The sequence below is a fragment of the Rhinolophus sinicus genome, chromosome 3 (genome assembly GCF_057876585.1).
Source record: "Rhinolophus sinicus isolate RSI-liver-muscle chromosome 3, RSI-T2T, whole genome shotgun sequence".
NCBI classification, from domain to species: Eukaryota; Metazoa; Chordata; class Mammalia; order Chiroptera; family Rhinolophidae; genus Rhinolophus; species Rhinolophus sinicus.
In genome coordinates, this window is record NC_142503.1 from 191,974,697 (window position 1) to 191,997,495 (window position 22,799).

The 22,799-nt window shown below is 49.6% G+C and overlaps 1 protein-coding gene and 1 long non-coding RNA gene across 2 annotated transcripts in view; one reads left to right on the forward strand and one right to left on the reverse strand.

Moving 5' to 3' along the window:
- The window catches only part of RIN3 (Ras and Rab interactor 3), a 112,060-nt gene that overhangs the window by 38,651 nt on the left and 50,610 nt on the right, over window positions 1–22,799 (forward strand). Inside the window, exon 3 of the mRNA XM_019745336.3 lies at window positions 4,319–4,436. Within this exon, the coding sequence (XP_019600895.3) occupies window positions 4,319–4,436 (118 nt within the window). The remainder of the gene's footprint in view (window positions 1–4,318; window positions 4,437–22,799) is intronic.
- LOC148758709 (uncharacterized) lies at window positions 7,841–21,771 on the reverse strand. The gene is made up of 2 exons (XR_016020932.1): window positions 21,463–21,771; window positions 7,841–11,126 (listed from the first exon to the last, which is right to left on the reverse strand). It is a non-coding gene; the product is annotated as an uncharacterized LOC148758709 (long non-coding RNA).

Sequence of the window (22,799 nt, forward strand, 5' to 3'; positions counted from 1 at the left end):
GCTGGACACATCACTGGCTTTCAAACTCCATTCCACCACCCCTCAAGCTGTGGGGTCCCTCAGCAGTGCCTCATAGAAGGAAGAGAAGAGGGGGGGCCCAAAGGATGAGGCCTCACGTCTATATACCGCATGACTATATCATTACCTACTATTGCATAGCACACCACTCTAAAGTTCAGTGGCTTAAAACAGTCCCCGTTTGATTGGCTCACGATTCTGTGGGTCAGCAATTTGGGCTGCATTCTGCTGAGCACTTCCCCTGCTGGTCTCCTAGGGTCAGTCATGTAACTGCAGTCATCTGGCAGTGTGACTGGAGCTGGCTGGCCTGAGATGGCCTCACTCACATGTCTGGCGGTTGGTGCTGGCTATTGGCCAGGCCACTCGGCTCCAGCAGGCTCGCCCGGGCGTCTTCACATGACGGTTATGGTCCAAAAGGGTGAGCACGGACGTTGACGTGCTCTTAGGACCTACAGGCTCAGCATTCCACAGTATCGCTTTTGCTGCATTCTTTTGGTCAAAGCAAGTCTCAAGGCCACCCTTTCAGGTGTGGGGAAATAGACGCTACCTCTGGGTGGGAGAAGCTGCGAAGAATTTGTGGCCATTTTTAATCCACCACAGAGTGAGTGGTCTTTGAGTCCTTTTTCCTATCTCTTTGTTTGGCTAAAGATACCTAATAATAATCTTATTAATAATTATTATTTATTTCTCAAATGAGATTATGCACATAAAAATCTTAGCGTGCGGTTTAGTGCTCAATAAATGCTAGCAGTCTATAATAATAAATATCATCGTCATTATTTTATTTAAGTGCACACCTGTGCCTGGCACTTTATATGCACAATTAGCAATTCTCACAGCAACCCTGAAAGATGGATGTGATTATTCTCATGCTTAGGTGAGGAAACTGAGAGCCAAAGAAGTGAAAGTAACTTGCCCGTGGACCCACAGCTAGTAAGTACCAGACCTGGGATTTGAGTCCCACTGCAGCTCTAAAAAGTTAGCTGCAGGGGATAGAAAGAGTAACTAGGGAGGCTTGGTGAATTTACACGTGGCACCCCCAAGGGTGTGGGAAAAAGAGTTCCGGGTGGCTCACTCATCGCTTCAGTGCCCTGTGCACTCGCCTGCAACAACCGTATAACCTCCAGGGAACCCCCTGTGGGGGTGGAGGGAGAGGGGCATACAGACAGCTCACAGGTGCTGTTCCGCCTGGCACTGACCCTGGCTGCACTGGCCGCGTTTAAGCACGGAGATTCACCATAACCTAGAATGCTCTGCAGGGGTCACTACATGCCTTCGTTCCTGCCGTTTGCTTCATCGGAACAGTTTTTGAGGTGACCTCTCCCAACACCTTTAGTGACCTCTCCCAAGGCCTTTGGTTTTGTTTCTTGTTTCTGCTCGGTGCTCTTAGGTGTTATTAACCCCATTTACAGATCACAACACTGAGTCCCAGGAAAGCTATGGAATTACACAGGGCCGCAGAGCTCATAACCGGCCGCTCAGCATCCTCCAAGAGCCCGAGGAGAAATACAGATTGTGACTGTCCCCCAGTTGGGAGTTCCTGTCTGAGCACTCTGGTCTTCTTTCTCTCAGTGGAACTTGAGCGTAGAGAACAGGGTCCACGTCTCAGCAGAGTGAAGAAATCCAGAAAGTTATGTGCTGGGTGTGAAAGAGCCAATTAGATGGCAGGGTGGCATCGAGGGGGGTCCCAGTTGTCTGCGTGATTTGTCATTGCAGTCACCCTAGGGAGAGCTCAATGGATCAGTGAGCATCTAAATAGTCAAGGAAGAAGGTAACCGTCAGTCGAGTAAGAAATGCATGTGGTCCTGTGGCCCTGGCCCTCCGTTGGTGTCTCTCTCTCTCTCTCTCTCTCTCTCTCTCTCTCTCTCTCTCTCTCTCTCCTCCCCTCTCCCTCCCCCCCCCTCTCTCTCTCTCTCTCTCTCTCTCTCTCTCTCTCTCTCTCTCTCTCTCCTCCCCTCTCCCTCCCTCTCTCTTTTTCTCTCTCTCTCTCTCTCTCTCTTACAAAAAGCCCATCCTTCTTAAAGACATTCTTATTATCTTCTATTTTCTATGACTGTATTTTATTTTGAAAAAAGAAAGGTTGGTGGCATTTGCACTAATGGGTCATGAGCCACACTTTGAAAAACACAGCTTTCCTTCTTGTGCCATTCCTGACACTCACGGATGGAGCGAGGCAGCTCTGCCGTGTCCCTGTGCTTCTGAACAAGTGACCTGGGCACATGTCCCCTGACAATACACCTGTGTAACGGGAGCACTTTCCCTACAAGGACAGAAACCCCTAGTTTGTTTTCAGTTCAGAAGGGCACCAGCCTCAGCTCTACTCTGGGTCAGGGTCAAAGGTCCACATTTGCGGTCCATCTTCCTAGGGGCACCACCCTGGCTCAGGCTTCCCTCCCTGTGCCCTGCTCCCACGAGCTCCAGTAGGAAGGCCCTGGGAGCAGCCCAGAATGCACTCACACACACTCACCCACATGTACCGAGTCACGCACTCTCTATCCTTCTGACAACAGTTCTCCGACACCACCTTGGGCATGACTTACCTCCTCTACCTCAGTTTCCTCCTCTGCAAAATGGGGATAATAATAGTGCCACCCTCATTAAGTATGATCATGGACTCTAAGGAACTGGTGTTAGGGCTGGGGGCAGACCAGGGAGGCGATACGTGTTAGCTGTTAGTGTCATAATGATGCCATCATGTTTCATTAGCAATTAGAATAACAACATTGTATTAATGAGCGTAATAAGAAAGCAATATGAGAAAAATAATAGTAATCAGTAACAATGGCAGAGAATGTGGAGCCTCCCCAGAGGGATGGTAGGACAGTGGGCCTCAGTGGGGAAAGGAGGACGTGCCATCTCAGTGCTCCTTCACAGCCCCTCACCTTTGGCCCCATGTCCTCAGGATGTCCCCAAACTCTAGCCCAGGTGCTTGGGGCCTCGTGGGAGAAGCTTAGATTCCAGGGCAGGGACGTGGGTGGAGGGGAGGAGTGACCCTTCCCTGGCTGAGGGACACCCCCTCACCCCCTCCCCTTCCCCAGGGGAAGCTGTGCCCCCAGATGCTGGGGAGATTCCAGAAGGTATCTATCACCTGGAAGGAGGGATGAGCTTGGGTAAGGCCAGGGGAGACTATAAAAAGGACATTTTAAAACCGGTTCGTGAAAGGAAGCAGGCAGCTCCTCCCCGTGGTGGTGGTGGAAGGGCACTGTCCCTGGGGGCCACTGTGACTGTGAAAACTGGAGTCACAGCCCCCTTCACTGAACAGAACACTGACAGAGCAGGAGAAGTAGAAGTGAAGGGTCTGTAAATACGCCAGCTCTGGTTTAGACTTGGGGTAATGCTTGGTTACTAGAGCAGAGATGTGTCCTCGAGGCCCAGGGGCGTCGTCCTATCAGACTCAACTAAATCCACAGAAGAAGAGAGGACAGGGCCCTCGCAGGGTGGCACTTGTGGTGCAGGGAGAGGCTGCGTGGGCTGGAGCTCTATGGCATGGACACCAGCATCTGGGGCCAAATGCCAGCTCTGCCCTTCCCAGCTGTCCTGTGGGCCAAGCCCATACTGGGATTTACTCAGGCGTCATCACACACAGCAACCTGAGGAGGGGGGTCATGTTAGGATCAGAGAGTATCTCAGTTTCTTTATCTGTAAAGTGGGGATAACAACAAAACTCACGTCGGAGCATTACGGGGAGGATGGAGCAAGTGAATATATCTGCATAGTACTCATAACAGTTCTTGTCACAGAGAAAGAGCTATATTAATTAGTAGCTATTTTTATTTCCCTGGGGGAAAAATATGAATCAACTAATACCTGTGACTGTTTCCATCAGCCTCCACTAGAGCATCCGTGGAGTGTGAGTTGAAATTCAACCTCACTCCTGAACGGCGGGGCTGTTCTAAGTGTGGGCCCTGGAACTCCACCTGCATCAGGTTCAGCTGATGCCAGACTGCCCCCTCCCCCGTCCCCAGCAACCTAACCAGCACCTTGGAGCTGGGACACGGGAATCTGCACTGTAAACGCCCCTGGCCAAACTCTGTCTACAACACAGAATTCTTTGGGAAACATTGATTTAGTTGTACCCCCTCCGTGGGCAAATGAGAAATTGAGACTCGGGAGCCAGGGGACATAGGCCAGGTGACATATGGCTGTTGGGACAGAATCCCCAGTTCTCCTGAGGGATGCTTGACCGACCGCCCATCCTGCCTCCTTGTTTCTAGAACATTCCAAATGCCTTCCATCTCACTGTTGTATTTCTAACTGCCTCCCTAGTCTTTGATTCATTCCCCCTCTTCTTCTGTCACAGACGTTCCTGGTCCGCCAGGACAGCAGCTTGAAGCACCTGGTCCTCTGTGTCCACTTCCCTTCCCTGAAAGACAGCTCGTCTGAGGTGCTCGAATATACCATCAAAGAAGAAAAGTCAAGTAAGTACTCATCTTTCCGTTCTGGCCTCGGACCACACTGTAGCAGCTACACCCCCTAACCACAGATGCTCGCATCAGGCCAGAGGGATTTAAAATTAGAAGAAAGGGGGAAGCTTTCAGTGCACTGAAGCTATTTGGCCAGGTTTGTCTTGAACTCGGTTTATCACGCAATCACTGTGAGTTTCCACTCACCCATGTTATGGCTCATTGGCTCTGCTTCCTCGTGGCTGCTGTGAAGTTTCCTCCTGTTAGCTCAGGCTGGAGACAGGTGAGAGACGGGGAGGAAAGGTCTGGGCCCCTGGATCCTAGTGACAACTCAGCACACACTCAAACCATGATCTTGGACAAGCCACCTCTGGGAGCCGATTTTCTCATCTGTCAGTGGACATAGTAGTCACTTCCTGCCTGTACCAGCTTTGTAGGGTCACACAGGCAAGTGTTCTGAAAGACCGGAATCCTGTGTGTGTACGGGGCTGCCAGGAACAGGCACACACTTCAGGGGAAAAATGTTTTGGGGCTTCCAGTCAAGGGTGGGTTTGTACTGGTACACAGTGAAAGGTTTGGGCTTCCCCCTCCTTTCAGAAGCCATGTCAGGTATTAAGATCCAGAAAGCCAGGTCAAAGAATCTGAAGAACATTCCAAGTATAAGCTTAGGTCCTCTTATAAATGGATGCAGGGCACATGAGAAGCTTTTTACTCTGGGTTAGCCACAGTGATAACAGTTAAAGAAGATAAAATAGTTATTAAGTATTATGGAATTATTATAAGTATGTAATATAAATATATTTATATAATTGTATGTTATTTGCTTATGTAATTTATATGTACATAATTAAATATTACGTAAATATTTATTAAATATTTTGGAGCACTTGTTTCTTAAGAAACCCGTGTGCTTGACACTGAGAAGATGCAAAAATGAATAAGACAAAGTTTAGCCTCAGGGGCCTCCAGTCTAATTGGAGGGTGGGGGACATGACTGGGGCGGGGGGAAGAAACAGACATCAACACTTGTGCAGTGTGATAGGTGTGACTACAAAGGGACCCTGGGCCCAGGGACACAGGGGATGCACATGTCGAATGAACTCAGAGTCTGGAGGCTTTGCTAGAAATTAATGATAAAGATTTATTCAAGGTTCTTAGGGCGTTCAAACTGCAAACACAATGAGGCATCACCCAGAGTGTTCTGAAGAAAAAAGAAAAGCTAAGAGTTCTTACAGAAAAAAAAAAAGCACGTTCTTGAGAATTATCAGTCCTGCATTCTTAGCCCTAGGATTGGTCCAGGACAGTTATTAGTCAGAGGTCTGGCAGTCAGGAGAATGGCTGTCAGGTGGTCTGGATACACGCGTCCTTCAGGGGGGAATCAGGGCTCTCTGGAGGTCTGATGTAGGAGCAGATGTCTGTCCAGGCATTGCCGTGGGGCTGGAAAGTTCAGACATTTAAATTCCCAGGCTAGTTAGAACGAGAATAGAATCGTTTCCTCATGCCTTAGCCGACTTGGTTTTAGTAATGCAGCAGCTTGACTATAGTGACCGCATTTTATTTCTTCACTTTATTCCTCGTAGACCATTGTGGGAAGGATTCCGGGAAGATGTCCAAGAGGAGGGAATACAGGCTGGATCCCAAACGATGAGTGTATTAGTTCAATGAAAGGCTGATTTTCTAGCTCAAGAGGTGGAGGAGAAAGTGAAAGCAGAGGTAGGGTCCTGCTCTTGATGCCTGGGGGCCTTTCTATAGAGACCCGAACTCTCAGAGAGTGGGTAAAACATAAGTCACTAATTTGTGTATTCAACAGTTAGTTATTAAGTGTCTACTCTGTGTCAGACACTCTTCTACCCCAATTCTACCATTGGGGACCCAGCAGGGAACAAAACAGAGTCCCCGAATCTCAGAGGTAACATTCTGATGGAGGGAGGAGACAGTAAACAAGTAAACAATATAGGGTGCCTGTCAGATGGAGAGTCAGGCTGTGGAGAACATGGAAACGGGAAGATTAGCCAGCTGCTGCAATAACCACAAAAAGTGTAATGGCTTAAACCCAGAAAAGGCTAGTTTCCCACTCATGTGCAAGATTCCTGGTCAGTGGGGAAGGCTCGTTCACAAACCCTAGCTGATGGAGGCCTTGCCACCTTCAGCTGGCGCCTTCCTGTGTCCTGTGGTTGACTTCCACACCAGCAGCCTGGAAGGGGAAAGAGCATGGAGGAAGATTGTGGGTGGGTCTTACCAAGGCCTGGAAGTGGGTACTTGTCCCAAGTGGGTACTTGTATTCCACTGGCTAACACTCGGTCATATGACCATGCCCAACTGCAAGGGAGACTGGGAAACATGGCACAGGCATGTCCAGACAGAAGCAGAGGGCTTGGATCTTGGTAAACTGCTGGGAGCCTATCAGAGGATAGAGTGTGGAGTATTGGTTCATTTATATAGCAAACCTTAACGACCCCTGTCCTACAGCACCCAGCAGGGAAGAAAGTGTAGGGATCTCAAAGACAAAGGAGTGTTATAGTTTTCCCAGACCAAACATTGAACTCCCTCTACTGACTGTAGAAGTGGGGAAGTTATCTGGGGCCCCTACTGCTCCCAGGAACTGGGGCCCTTTCTTAGACGGTCTCAGCAGGTGCCTCTGGCCGTAAAAACCCTGGGTGTGTTCTTGGGGTCCTGGGAGGAGACAGCCATCAGCCTATTTGATTACGGACATGCCTCTTACTGGGAGTAACCAGGCTTCAGGGACTTGCCTGCCCAGATACCAGTTGCCTACAGCCCTTTAGAAACCCAAGAACAAACTGTGCTCTTGAATTTGAGCACCAACCTCAGGAAAGTAGCTGAAAGCGGGGAGTAGTGACGCTCTGAGCATGTTACATGTCAACACATGCTCTGGAAGTGCAAAGAGGGAGCATTGTTCAAGGGCTGGCTGATCAGGGAGGTTTCTTGGAGGAAAAGAGAATCAGGCTGGACTGACAGAGTATCTGGAAGTTCTGCTTTTCTCCTTCATCCCTATGTTTCTTTGCCTCCTCCCTGCCCCAGTCTCCAGGACAATCACTTCTAGGTCTTTCCAACCCAATTATACCCCCAGCTTCCCGGCCTTTTGGAACTTGGTCAGAAAGCACGCACAAGGCCTACCAATGGAGCCAGGCCCCCATGTCTGGTTCCATGTCTCATTTCCGATGAGGAGCCCAAAGGACAAAGCAGGTCACTTGGGGATGGAGGCAGTTTATTTCCCTTCCCCTGTTTGTGTCTTCCTCCCAGGGCCATGTGATAGAATCTTATTTTCCATTTTTAAACTTTTAAAAATTTAGTGCTCAGCTTTGCTGAAAAAAAAAAACATCCAAACCCAAACCCAAAATCCTTCATGGAACATAACTCTTCTAATCACAGTTCATGTCCATTCAGTGTAACTGCACAGATGCCGTCTCCAAGTTTGTAGGTGTTTTATTTCGCTCTGTCTTTACAGTATTCCACTGCTTCCCCACACCTCACATCCCTGAAGTCTGCCCCCAGGGCGAACCCAAACAACAGCAGGAAAGCAGCAGGGAACATGGCCACGTTGGTTGATTCGCTGTCCCTGCCTTTTCGCTCTGTCTTCCTGTCCAGTTCCTCCCTCCTGAGTATAGTGATGGAGCACAAACTACAGGAAGCACACAGCCTGTGCTGGAACCCCAGCACTGCCATTTACTACCATGTGGCCTTGAGCACCAGGCCCCTATAGTGGGGTGATAATGACACCTCCCTCATAGGGTACTGGAAGGAGTTAGTGTGTCTCAAGTACTCAGGACAGGAAGCACCTCTCTGCTAGTTAGATGGGCTGCTGCCCAATTCATGAATCGCTCAATAAAGCCAATTAGATGTGTAAATTAAAAACTAATAATCGTAAGGTGCTTAGGACAGTACCCAGAGCACAATACAACGTTAGGGTAGTGTTTGTTTGTTGTTACTAATCTGCAGGATTCGGCCAGAAGGAGGCGTGGACTAACACCCACACTTGGTTCCAGGGCTCTGGGTAAATCCCAGCCGAGCACACGGAGCCTGCCTTGTAGTTCCTACTGGGAAGAGAGAGCCACAAACCTCCTGAGTCTTCCTGTGGCTGCGGTGGCTGTATCGGGGGGACGGCCTGAGGAGGAAGTGGGCAAGGGAAAGGCCCAGGGCCTGGAACTGGGCCTTTTGTTGGGGTTCCCCCCACAGAGCTGAGGCCAACGAAGGAAACAAGGGAATCTCCCAGAACTGGGCAGCCGGCCTCATCTTCGGCCCTGCTGTGTTTGTGTTCAATGAGAAAGACTCACTTGGCCCACCTCTGTGCATCTGTGCTCTTGGGTTGTTTTCTAGTTCCTTGTTCAGAGTTTCTTTGCAAAACCCTGAACCAGTCAGCTCAGGCTAGTTATGCCGCAACAACAAAAAACCCTCAACTATAGTGGCTTGCACACAGAGTATGTGTGCACAAAACGTATTGCACACAAAGTAACGTGAGAGTATTTTTCACTCATGTTACATGTCATGAGGCCCTTTATAAAAACATCTTCCCCCTGCAATCCAGACTGAAAGCGCAGCGCCAATCTGGGGTGGAGAGAGATGGCAGAATTCCATGATGACTCTCAAAGGGTTTACTCAGAGGTGGCAGGTGTCATATTCCCTCACATCTCATTGACCAAAACAGGTCTGATGGCCAGGCCAGACACCGGTGGGCTGGGAAGTATTATCCTCTGGCCGGCATATAACGAGCAGGTAGAAGTAGCAACTATTTTAAGCAAGTGTTGCCATCTACCCTACCCTGAGTCCACCTCGGTGCTGCACTAAGGTGATATGAAGGCTTTGCAGTGTCAGGGTCACCACTTAGCCTCATCAGGGACCCTCAGAGGCCAGGTTTGTGGGAGTGCATATAGGGGCAGAGAACCAGCAGAAGAGACATTCAAGTACGGGATACAGGGGAGAGCAGGACACAGGATGGGTGGAGGCACCCTTCTGGGCGGCGGCCATGCCCCTTTATGGCTGAAATTAACCACTTGGCCAGGGGACACTAGCTATTTTTTCATTAATCTGCACCCTTGAAGATGGAGACAATGACATGTTTGTGTGATGGCGTAGTTTCTGCTGGCTGCTGCAAAAGAGAAAATCGGTTGGCCCTGTCTCTAGAACAGGAACCAGGAGACAGTGGTGGATGGCGTGGTCTGGCCCCACCAGGAAGTGACTGCTGGGCACTCAGTCTGAGCCGCTTGTCCCTAGTTTCCAGGGCAGCCCCGCTTCACCCGTCTCGTCCCTACTACCGGGGTGATCCCTGGCTGGTCTGTCAAGCTCAGATAGGATGTCTTCTTGCCCTGAGCAGGCCTGCGCTTTTAGGCCCAGTCGTTGAAGCTGCTAGATAGCATTGGACTTGGAAATGGAGTCCACCTCATGGGCACATTCAGGGAGGGTTGTGCTGGTTGGTGCTGATGGTGATCACCGCTGGCCTGCGGGGACCTTTTAAACCAAGGAGGGGCGTATTCTCGGTGAGTCCTCCTTGGAGTAGAGATGTGTACATATGGGTGGGTCAGAGTCCCCCAGCGTGCCTCTGAGGGCCACCCGGGAGATTCGCATCAGTGCTTAGACGTGACCCCTTCACCAACTGATCTATTATCCTAGAGTGAGGTTTACACTGTGTACAGGCCAAAGTGTGTTCAGTCCAGAATAAGGTAAAGAGCAATTATTATTAAAGGCAGGATTGGTATGGAGAAGGCAGGCTCCTGATAGTGTATCGGGGGCAGTGTTGTGTCACGGTGAGTTTGGCACTCTTGTCAGTGTAAACCTCTTCTGAGATCGTGAGCTTTGCAAAGACAGACAGTTCTAGGTCTTCATTCTGTCTCTGTCGCCGTGTGACATCAGACAAGTTACGTCTCTCTGCTTCAGTTTCCTCATGTGCACACAGCTGCTGGTAGATTAATGAGTTAGGAAGCACTCAGTAGCATCGTAACTGTGATATTGTGATTTGTAATAAGAAATACGTATTTGGTTTTTGTTCCGTTCCTGGCACAGAGTTCCCCAAACCCTTGGAATTTCTTAAGAGATAAGAGCGATGAAGGTGTCTTGATATTCATAACATGCCCCTTTGAACCACGCCTGACTATGTTAATGGCACCTAAGGATGGGGACCGATTGTCCAGGGCACCAACCACGTGATTAGAGGATTGGAACTTTCAGTCTCACCCCACTGACCTCTGGGAGGGGAAAGGGACTAAAGGTTGAGTCGATCGCTTATGGCCAAAGGTTTAAGTTTATGTAATGAAGCCTCCATAAAACCCCAGAAGGACAGGGTTCGGAGAGCTTCCAGGTTGGTGAACACGTGCGGGTGCAGAGATCAGGCATGGAAGGCCTTGTGCCCCTTCCCACTTCCCTCGCCCTGTGCATCTGTCCCATCTGGCTGCTCATTTTATAAGAAACTGGTGATCTAGTTAAGTGGGAGATTTCTCTGCATTCTGTGAGCCTCTCTAGCAAATTAATTGTATCCAAGAAGGGGGTTGTTGGAACTTCCAATCTGCAATGGCTTGGTCTCAAGCACAGGTGACAGCCTGGACTTGCAATTGGCTTCTGAGGAGGCAGGGGTCAGGGGGGCAGTCTTGCAGGACTGAGCCCTTAACCTGCAAGGTCTGACACTATCTCTCCGTAGATAATGTCAGAATTGAGTTGAATTGCAGAACCCCCTCAGCTGGTGTCAGAGAATTGCTCCTGGTGTGGGGAAAAAAACACATGGAAACTGATGTCAGAATTGGAGTCAGTCTCTAACATCGCGTCGTCTAACATCGTAACATCTTCTGGATGAAATGGAAAAGCTATCACAGTACCTGAGTGTAGTCAGCACTCAACAAATACCAGCCTTTATAATTAGCTATGGGGTTTGGGTAACATGCAGCTTACACCTCAAAACCATCATTTCCTGCAATGCCTTTCTCCTGAGAACTCCTCTTAGAAGTTGATTTCTTATCTCACTTGGGTATTACCCTTCGAGGTTTTGGATAAAAACTTACCACAGTGTATTTCTTTCTGTTTTCAGCAATTCCCTTTTCAGCCTCCAACATTGGGGTTGGCTCAGGAAAACAAAAATGCATCGAATATCGATAGACATTGGATAATTTAACCCTAAGAACTTTATTATGATCAAACTTGGGTGAATTTCTTCCTGTTTTTTAATGGATGTTTAAATCATAGTAGTCCATATAGTTTTTAGCCTTACTTTGTTCTTAAATATTTTATTATGCGCTTTCCCTGTGTTATTAAACATTTTAAAGTATTTGCAATCAATTAAAAACAAGGCATACCTCATTTTATTGTGCTTTATCGCACTTCACAGATAATGCATTTTTTACAAATTGAAGGTTTGTGGCAGCCCTGCATTGAGCAAGTCTGTTGGCAACATTTTTCCAATAGGTTCTGATGACAGCATATTTTAGCAATAAAGTATTTTTTAATAATTTTTTAATTAAAGTATATGCATTGCTTTGTTAGACATAATACTATTGCACACTCAATAGACTACAGCGTAGTGCAAACATAACTTTTACATGCACTGGGAAACCAAAAAAATTGTGTGACTCGCATTATTGCAATTTTGCTTTATTGCGGTGGTCTGGAACTGACCCAATAATATCTCCAAGGTCTGCCTATCGGTGCTGAATGGCTTCTGAAAGAAGACACATATGATGGGCTCTGTAAGACATGGCGCCTGACATTGGATCAGTGGGGGAGACAGACACACACACATTTGGCGAAAATGCAAGCCAGACTGTCATAAGTGCTAGAATATACTCCTAAGTGTGCCCTTGGGGCATGAACACTGATTACTTTTGACTGGGAGATCAACCCAGGCTTCCTTGGGCCTTGGAGGATGGGAAATCATTGTGAGAAAGAGAAAATGGACACAAGGCCTGTTTAGCTGAGACCATAGCTTTCCTTAGGCTGAGAAGCAGGAAAGAGAATCAGGCAAAGGTGGGCTGACGCCTTGTTGGGGTGATTGGAAGTAGAATCAAAGATGAGATTGGGAAGAAGGGACTTGGCCAGGTCACAAAGGGCCCTGACAACAACGCCAAGGTGTTAGGGATTCAGTTTGTAGGTCACCGGAAGGCTTGAAGAGATCGTGAGCAGGAAGTGGCCCGATGAAATCGGTGCTTTAGAAGAGAGCTTGGCTGTGTGGGTGATGGATGGGCAGTCAACTGTGCCAGAACAGGACAGAGGAAGAGGAGGGAGAGTTTGAGAGACCCGCCAAAGGTAAAGACTCCATGGCTGCCCAGGGAACCGAGCCAGGAGGCCAAGAAGAGGGGCGGGGCCTGGCCATGGGCGTGGGAAGCCCTGTTAGAGGGCGAGGCCCAGTGAGAAGACAGGGCACAGCATTGCTTGTCTGGGAATCCAGAACACAACAACCGCCAGGAGTTTGTTTTGCCCTGAGGAACTAGGCCACAGGACGAGGTTTTGACAGAGATGGGAGAAAGATCCAGAACACCAAGGTAAGGAAAGGGGAAGATAAGGAAAATGGGTTTGTGGAGGTGGGGGGTGTCAGCCAGCACCAGGCTGAGTAGGTGGCCTCCGCCTGTGCTTAGTGACTGCCACCTTCAAGGACTTTGCAACCTCAGAAAATACGTCTAAGGGAAAAGAATCCAACTCAGCTGTTTCGGAGAACCAGGGGCCTCACGCAGCTACTCCCCTTTTGGAGGTGACTACAGAGGTGTCAGGGTCCAGGCCTCAGTACCTCCCGGGCACCCCGTCACAGGAGAGCACTGAGTGTGGATTATCTTAGCCCATCGTTTGCATGTGGGACTCCCACCTTCCTTTTGAGATGTTTCTGCCTCCTCTGCGGCCCTCCATGAAAACCTGCTCTCTGGAAATTGTCTAGCCAATAAACAGACTTACACTCACGTGTGAAAGACTAACACCACCCTACAGTGCTGCTCGGAACCACGAGGGTGTGCATTGCAATGGGAATGGAAGTTACAGTACTCAGGTTACAGTGCTGGAATGTCAGGCATCAGTCAGAAAATAGTGGGAGTTAGTTCTTCCTGGCTGTGCTGAAATAGCAGAGGAGGGGGGACCTGGTCTATTTAAGGCTCATCCTGATTCCTCCCTGTGCCCACCGCCCACCTGGCCCTCTGACTTCCCGACAGGCTGCTTGGGTAGACAGTGAAGTATCATGATGCATCTCTTGCCTGCTCTTGCCTGTTGGGGCAACTTCCCCCAGGTTGTTGCAGTGTGGAGGACACCTCTGGACGAATAATAATCCCTACACCCCCATCTGGAGCTGCCCTGCTCCCTTCCTCTCCTCACCTTTGCACCCACCATGTTCACCCCTCTTCTGTGCCTGTGCCTCCGTGTCTCCTCAGCCTGTCAGGTCTCATCCTTTATCGTCTGTTTCATATTTTCACGTCTCCTTTCTGATCTGGCTGGAAGCTTCCAAGGGTAGAGTGTGTGTCTGATGTAACATCTGTGGTCCCCGTAGCCTAGCAGAGGGCAGGGCAGGTAGCAAGTGTTCAGCAAACACTGTGCCACTGATTGGCTGGTTAATAACCCCTCGCACTTGAGCAGAGACAGCCTGGCCCGGAAGGACTGAGAGGGTGGGCATTGGAACCCAAGGAGCCCAGTCCAAATCTCACCCCTGTATGTTCATCAGCTGAGAGGTCCTGGTGATGGTGCTCAGTCCTTTACCTCACTAGGCCTTGGTTTTCTCAACTGTGAAATGGGCTCATAATCATAGTTATTAACTGGAACTACACGTACAATAGCTGCTCATAAAAAGGTAATGGCCTCTCCCCCTTCCCTGTCTGCCCGCCTTCCCCCTTGGCCTGCGTCTTAGAGTTAGAAAACCTGGATCTATATTCAGTTCTGCTGCTTAACTGGCTCTGTGAACTAAATTAAAGCAAGTTGTTCGACTCCTGGGCCTCACTCTCATGCACCACAAATGGGGTTAATGATGCCTCCAAGGAAATTGCTGTGAGGAACAGACAAGAAAACACATGTGAACATACCTAAAACCTGGCAGAAATGCACGAGAATCGCATACTGCCGCGAGCATGCATGCATGCATTCGTTCAGATAGGAATGTAGCCAGCATCTATTGAGCCCTGCGTCGTGATAAGACCAGGTTCTATTTTAAAAGGCTCACTTGGGTAGCTGAGTGGAGTAAAGCAAAACTGAAAGAAACAAGGCAAAGTGCTTTTGCAGGTGCTTTGCGGCTCCCACGCGTCCCTGTGTGGAGGCTCGGCCTGCTCTGGATTACCCCACATTCAGGACTTGTAAGGAGATGTTTCTAGGGGACTCAGCTTTGCGGGTTTTTCCCCAAAAGGAAAGCCGATTGTTACCTCTGAGCACCTCTGGAGCACCTCCCAGATTTATTTTGCTCTGGGAGTTTCCAGGCGCTTCCCCACTTGGAAAAGAGCAGCTGCAGCATTAGAGCCAGTGTGAGCATGTGCAAAGCCAAGGATGAGTACCAGTGAATTGGGTTCGGATCTGGCTCCCCCTCTGTAACTTGCTGTGTGACCTTAAGCAAGTCACTCAATGTCTCTGGGCCTCCTGGGAGAAAGGGCCCCTGATCTCACCCGGCAAGAAATGGATACAAAAATGCCTTGGGAGGATAAAGGCCCACACAGAGAACAGGCGCTATCTTTCGTTTGCCTGACCCCAGTTGTCCCAAGCAAGCACCTGGATTGTAAAGCTGCGTCATAACCGAGGAAAATACAGGTTGCTCTGTGTCCAGGCAGCCCAGCTGCTCTCCTGGGAAGTCACATTGTGATGCCTGTCCCATCAACTTCTCCTTTCTGCTCAAACTACTTAAGGAAGAAGTCAGAGATGAGACATTCTGGAAAGTTCCATAGAAATGGACTGGTGTCTTTGTGGTTCTGTGTGTCCATCTCCCCTCACCTGTCGAGAATCAATGAATAGTCTGTGCTGCTTTTATCAGCAGTCCTGGTCCTGTTACCTGTGCTCTGGTGTGCTTATTGCTGTCTTGGCCTTGGTTCTCACAGTGGAAACTTTTAGAAAACTTGCCCCAGCAAAACTTCCTTGGCTGGGATGTTCCTTTAATGTAGTCATTGTTCCCAGTGCAAGGCTGCCCTGGGCCGCTGCCAGGGGAGCCCCAGTTCACCAATAACTAGGTCCTACCCATGAAATCTCATCTTGCCTTCAGCCCCCAGTTAATGGAAACTCCTTGTGTACCAGGGGAATGAGCTTTCATAGAGAGCCATTCCTCTTCTCCTCACCACAGCCCTAGGAAGCAGGTGTTAGGGCCCCCATTTTGCAACTGAGGAAAATGTGCCCAAGGATGGAACTGGGTTGAACTCAGGTTGTCAATTCCCCTTTCAAAGCATCTTCCCCGGGCCAGGTGGTTCCTTGGCTTGTCTCCCATGGTCCTCACAGAGGTGACTCTCCCAGTGGGGAGGTGGGAGACCCCAGAGAGGCAGGTAGGGCAGACAGTGGAGTACACAGAAGAACTTTGGAATTAGCCTCAGAATGTAAGGCCTCAGCTAAGATTGTACCCAAGTGCTTTATGTTCGTTGCAAACAACCAGAGCTGGACAGAAAGGGACTAGATGGCTTCAACGAGGACAGCCATGGTGAGGAGGGGTCCCTCGAGTCAGTGGGGTCCCCTGAGTCCCAGGACTCAATGGTTCTGCCTATTCATGGCCCTGTGACAGTGGATTTGTCTCTGAACCACGATTTTGGTGGCATGTTGGAGCCGGCTCGTCCCAGTGGGAGAGTTCATTGTCCCCATGTCTCCCCCCATCAGCATGGTGGGAGTATTTACATATGGAAATTGACGAATGCTATAAAATTGGGGATCCCATTGTTAAACATGTACCAGCACACCACTGCTGTTTCCTCATCTATAAAATGGGGACAGTATGGGCGGACAGGTGACTCAGTTGGTTGGAGCACGGGCTCTCAACCACAAGGTTGCCGGTTCGATTCCCTCAAGGGGTGGTAGGCTGCGCCCCCTGCAACTAAGATTGAACAATGGCAACGGGCCTTGGAGCTGAGCTGCGCCCTCCACAACTAAGATTGAAAAGACAACAACTTGACTTGGAGCTGATGGGTCCTGGGAAAAACACACTGTTCCCCAATAAAGTCCTGTTCCCCTTCCTCAATAAAATATTTATTGAGACGTTGTGGTGCCCAGGCCTTAGCTGGGTACAGTGAGACTCTAAGGAAGTAGGTTATTAATCGCAATCATTCAGTCAGCACTTTATATGAACAAGCTCCCTTAATCTGCACATCAGCCCTAGAATATAAACGCTGTCATGTGGCAGATTAAAGATGGCTGTACCTTCTTTGACATTCTTCCCATGCGTCAGGAGGTGCAGGCTGTGGTCCCTCCCCTTGAATCTGGGCTATCCTGGGACTGTTTCGGCCAATAGAATAAGGCAGAAGTGACACTATGCCAAGTCCATGGGTACCTTTTAAAGAGAACTGGCAGCTTCTGCTTGGACTCTGGGAGGCCTGCAAGAAGTCCAATGACTCTGAGACCACCTGGAGAGGCCCAAGGGGGCCCAGCTGAGTCTAGCCTTCCAGCTTTTTCTGCAAAGGCACCAGGCATGGGTGAGGGCTTCTGGACCCTCTGGACCAGAACAATCCCCAGCTGAATGCTGCCAAGTGACCTAGTCAGTGCCATGACCAGCAGAAGAATCTCCCAGCTGAGCCCTGCAGGCTTTCTGAAATTTGGCACTCTTGACATTTTGAGCAGGATCATTCTTTGTTATTGGAGCAGTCCTGTGTATTGTAGGATATTTCTTAGCCTCCCTGGCCTCTGCTAACTATATGTCAGTAGTACCACCTGCCATGCCCCCCACCCCAGATGTGACAACCTAAAATGTCTCCACACACGGCCAGATGTACCGTGGGGGCCAAATTTGTTCTTGAGAACACTTCTTAGGGCTCTGCCGTCCAGTGTGACAGTCACAAGCCACCGACGGCTGTTGAACACCTGAGATGTGGCAAGTCTGAATTGAGATGTGCTGTCAGTGTCAAATACACACCAGATTTTAAACACTTAGTATGAAAAAAAAAGAATGTAAAGTGTCTCACTAGTAATTTTTTTTATGTTCATGGTTTGTTGAAATGATAATGTTTTGGATATAGTCAGTTAAATGGAATATATTAAGATTGATTTCACCCGTTTCTGTTTACTATTTCTAATGTGACTATGAGAACATTTCAAATTGCACATGTGGCTCTCATGATATTTCTACTGGGCAGCAAGGTCTAGGGGACCAACAACACAGACTACAGAGCCAGGCTCGCTTAAGGTCACCCCCTGGCCTCATTACTCCCCAGCTCTGTGACCTTTGGGAAGCCACTTAACCTCTCTGGTTCTTACAGCTCATAAGTGGCGATCACTTTCTTCTAGACCTCAGATAACAGTTCTCAAACTCTGGGGTGGGACAAACTTGGTAAGGTCCTGAAGTTGAAGGTGGATTGTTTTCTGGCTTATTTTCTGATGGGTCCTTCTGTGGCACGTGGGGCTGTTCTCACTATCTGGTGGTGCCGTGGGCCACCTCCCTTTCCTGTTTCTGCTCCCCAAGAGAACAAAGTGTTTCTTCATGATGGGAACAGTCAAAGACACCTCCTCACCCCTGCAGTGTGAGCAGAGGACAGGCGCATTGCTCTCCCAGACTCGCAGTTTGCTACCTGTGGGTCATTCAGTCCCCCCACAGGGATGGGGATAAGGGTGGCGGCCTCTGCTCTGCATCTCTTCCTCCACCCCTCCCCTGTTCCCTCTCCCCAACACCTCCCTGTCTGCTTAGGCTTTATTTCGTCTTCCCTGACACTTGGCAATCGCACATCTGTCTAATGTCTCCCCTTCTGTTTTGGCATCTGAACCTATAAATAGTTCCCAAGCAAAGTCCCATCTGCATTGTGACAGTTCATTCTGTATTCCTTTCCCCAGACTTAAACCCTCATTTATACATTGCTAAATATGGAAGCGCGCCGTTCAAGAAAAAGAATCGTTTATTATAGCTTGAACAGTGCAGTAGCAGCTGCTATAGGTGTGACTGCCAACATGGGGTTCAGAGACAATGCTTGCAACAGCAGCGAACCCCATTAAGCATATGGGATGACCCAGGCAAGGTCCTGGGTCTGGGATGGTAAAAAGAGGGAAGGCCTGGCCCCTGCTCCCGGAAGCTCCATTCTGGGCCAGAGTCAGGCCTGCAAACACATCGAACACATCGGGATGTAGTATAATCAGCTGTGAAGTGGGGTGTGCCCTGTGCCAGGGTCCGAGGGAGGGGCCAGTAGTTCTGCCCAGGAAGGCTTCTTCGAGGGTAAATGGGGTCTGCCCAGGGACGGGGAGATGTGTGGCTGGTGGGAAGGCACCTCTGCTGGCTAACAAGTGAAGCAGGGACACTATGAGTGCTTTCCAGTGTGAGGCACTGGGACGCCCTCCCTACACCCCACACCACCATTATTAATCAAGAAGCTCGAGCCCATGCTGGGAAGTTGGGAGAAGGGGGCAGAAAATAGCAATCAGAATGAGAATCTAGATTCCAGTGAGTATCAGAATCTAATTCTGGAAAGCCCCAGGCTAATCCTCTCTCACAGGGTGATGATGCACCCTCATTTTCCCCATCTGTGCAATGGGGGAGGTTGGGCCAGAGCTGTCGCTGAGTGCCTTTGTTCTGGCTTTCAGGGGTTCCCCATTTACTGGGAGGTACATCTGAGCATGGTTGGGTCTCTGGTCTGATCAGACTTGGAGTGTGGTATAGAACTCAGTAAAAAGGCATGGCTGTGCATTTTTCATCCTAAAATTCTTAAGACACAATCAAGAGGCGATTGCCCCTTAGGCCAACCACAAGCAGCAAAGATGACCATGGTTCATACACAGGGCTGCCATGGACAGTTGCACAGCTTGTGCACTGCCCAAAAGTGCCTCGTAGGTGAGTTGAGTCGGGGATGAAATCCAGCTAGTGTTCCACTTGTCAGATTGTGCAGTTGGTACAGAGCTGCAGCCTTCTGGAAAAGGAGGCACTTCTCTATTCCCTTGTCAAACCCTGCAACAGGGCACTGGGAGCATTTGGAAGTGGCCCCCTGCTTGGACCCCTGACCATGGTGGTCAGGTCCTCCCCTGTTCCTTTCCCATGAGCCTCCAGGGCAAAGGCTTTCTGTGCCCCCACTCTACACAGGAGCTCCTACTGCCCGTCCCCCTCAGGGACCCATGATTGGTGGAGAAAACTGAGGGCTAAGGCAGGATGATCTTACACTGAGAAGCTTCGGGACTGGAGGGAGTGTGGGACTTCACAGAAAGGCTCAGGCAGGCCAATCAGTAGACTCCACCTCCAGCCAGTGAACCAGAGGCCAAGGTGCCAGCCTTGGACCATCGGTAATAGCCAGGGAGACAGAAAGGGAACTGTTTCCAGCACATTTCCAAACCGGCATTCTCTCCTGGCTCCCTGAGCCCTAATTGCCCCCCTTCCCTTTACTTCCCACCCCTGCCCCAGACCCTCCAGACCCCTGAGTTATCTTTTCACGTAGAGCCTCTCTGGGGTTACCACTCTGGCCTCTGCACAAGTGGAGGGCCTGGGAGGGCTCCATTACTCCTATCCCCACTGGGCAGGTAGAGAAAGCAGGTCTTGCAGTCCAAGGGTTTGGTCTCAGGGCATGTGGTGGGTGAAACCAGGAGCCTATCCCTGGTTGGTCCTGTCCAGGTTGGGCTTTCCCTGGAGCAGGAACAAGAGCTTTCCCCACTTCGTGCTCTGGGCCTTGTGGGTTGGGTAACAAGTCTGCCCAGAGGACACAGGAGACCAGCTGCCCAGCACAGGATCAGTGGTGCTTCTGACAGCTTCTGCCATCTGCTGGAACCAGCGATTCCAGAAGCCCCGGGCAGCAGTGCCCTTCCTTCAGGCAGGGAGAGGGCGGTTCTCCCATTCCACAGCTGCACTGCAGCCTCACCACGAAGCAGGTCAGTGCCAGAGCTGAGCCCGGAACCAGAGAGTCCTTGGGACTCCGGTGAAATTGCTACCCTCCCCACTTTTAGTCCTGGGAATGGGGGAAATAGTTTTCATCTGCTGCGAAAAGTTGGGCCTTTGGCTAGGCCTGATAAAAGTAGGAAATAATCCTTTTTTCACTTCAGCGCAAACTGTCCAAGTGAGCGTTCCCATGGCAACTGTGGTGTTGCCACATAGCAGTGGGTCCCGCCAGCCAAAAGGCAACTGTGACTTTCCTAGTTGGACAGGAGCTGAGGGGCCTGGGAGGGCGCATGGAAGAGTGGGCCTGCAGGAGCCCCTCCCTCCTGCTCCCCAGCTGTGAACCGCTCCCCAGTCCCCTGTCACATTGGCTTTTTATCCTCGGGGTCTGCACCCCTGGCCTTCAATAGCAGAGCCCAGCTTAGTTATCTAGTGCCCCTTTTAGGACAGGGGATCAGAATCCATTCAACTCGGTCTTCCAACCCATTCTGGGTGATAGGTTTCAGGGAATGTTGGCTCAGCAGTGTCATAAGGCTTTGGCATAGGGCCACTTCCTGGAACCATCCAAATTCCCCCCAGCCAGGTGTGATGGCCTTAGCTCTCCAAGAGTGAGTCCTCTGAGAGGTCTGAGACTTTGCCCCTCCTGCCAACACGTGGTCCCTTCCCGCATCCTTCTGGGGACACTTTTTCTCCCGGGGCAGTTGTCCACCCAGCGTTCATTCCATAAACACACATATGGAGGCTTTGCTACGTGCAAGGTTTTTTCTTAGATAAAATGAATTAATGCTTCTCCATCCTCACCCAAGCAAATTTTCAGTCATCAAAAGAGAGTGAGCTGGTTGTTTGCATCTCTAGCCCTCAGGAAGGAGTTGCAGATAGACCGGTGGCCAGACCATTGTCAAATTCCCTGTGTCATGCAGGGGATTCTGCCGACTATGCCATTTGTCATGCAGGGAGTCATGCAGGGTCTCTGCTCCCGCTCCCTGCACAAGAACACAGGCGTCATGCTGGGCAGCCTGCGGGGTCTCTGCTCCTGCTCCCCACGTAAGAACGCAGGATGTGGCCAGGCCCAAAAGGAACACCCACGGAGCCATAGGTAGGGACGTCATACCACTATGGTCTCACCGGAGGCTGGGTTCACAGGACGTGCGACCTGCTGTCTGCTTTTCTGCCAACCGACCGACGAATCTCCTCCACTCTCCTCCGTAGCCGCAGCAGTTATATTAGTGGCCAATGGCTCAATGGTTATAGCTGACGGCCAACCAGCCACAGCTGACGGCCATCTACCACCCGAGCCAGCACCCCTCCACATGAGGCCGAGAGCCTGGAAACTGCTCTTTGGGGCTCTGTCCCCACACCCTGTCACCCTGCAAACTGTGAGGCTTCTTCTCAATTTCTATATCCATTTCCTCTTTATTTCTACAGACTATGAGAATGATAAATATTTGTTGATGAATGGTTACACAATGAAAATGTCCTAGCTAAAGAGTAACTCTGACCCAACCCTTCAAAGGAGCATCGTAACTGGAAATTTATTAACGACTCCTGTCGTCATCCATGAACAGTGATCCCTTGTCTTACCAAGGCCATCTGCTAACAGGAAATCCTGGGTTTGGTTTCTCGAATAAGCGTTCACTTCACAATCTTAATAGCACTTGGCCAGGTGTATCCTCATTCATTCCATGTTTTCATGGTTTTCTCATCGAAGCTCGGGGTCAGGCTTCCCGTGTTTCCCTGAAAATAAGACCTAGCCAGACCATCAGCTCTAATGTGTCTTTTGGAGCAAAAAGTAATGTAAGACCCAGTATTATATCATGTTATGTTATGTTATGTTATGTTATGTTATGTTATGTTATGTTATGTTATGTTATATTACATTATGTTATACCAGGTCTTATATTAATTTTTGCTTCAAAACACGCATTAGAGCTGATGGTCCGGCTAGGTCTTATTTTCGGGGAAACACGGTAGGTGAGCAAAAGCTCATCCTTCATTTGTTTGCAAAGACAGTCAGACCCTAATGAAGGCACGTGTCAATAGCCATTCTCTGCTCAGAGTGAACATGACGTAGAAAGGTTTTCATGTGCTAGATTCACTGCCCTCCGTCACTGGGAGTTTGTGGTCATTAAAACCAGGGGTGTTTGAAGTTGACCTTCGCACCACCCATGAAGAAAGTGTCTTATCTATTAAGGGAGTTAATAGTGTTAATAAGATTGCAGAGGAGGTTGGCCTAGATTAGAGTAATAACTGGTTAAAGGCCCATCATACATTAACTGTAACCATAGATACTGCCAAATACAAATAGGAGTTGACCATTAATTATAGCAGGTTGGAAATAACCCTACTGAATCATTTATTTATGCAACACCAGTTGAGTGTTTACTATTTTGCAGACAAACTTGGACAGCATTCATTTTTTCATCCTTAAAATAAATGCTTGAAAGACCCTATAAGAGAAGGCA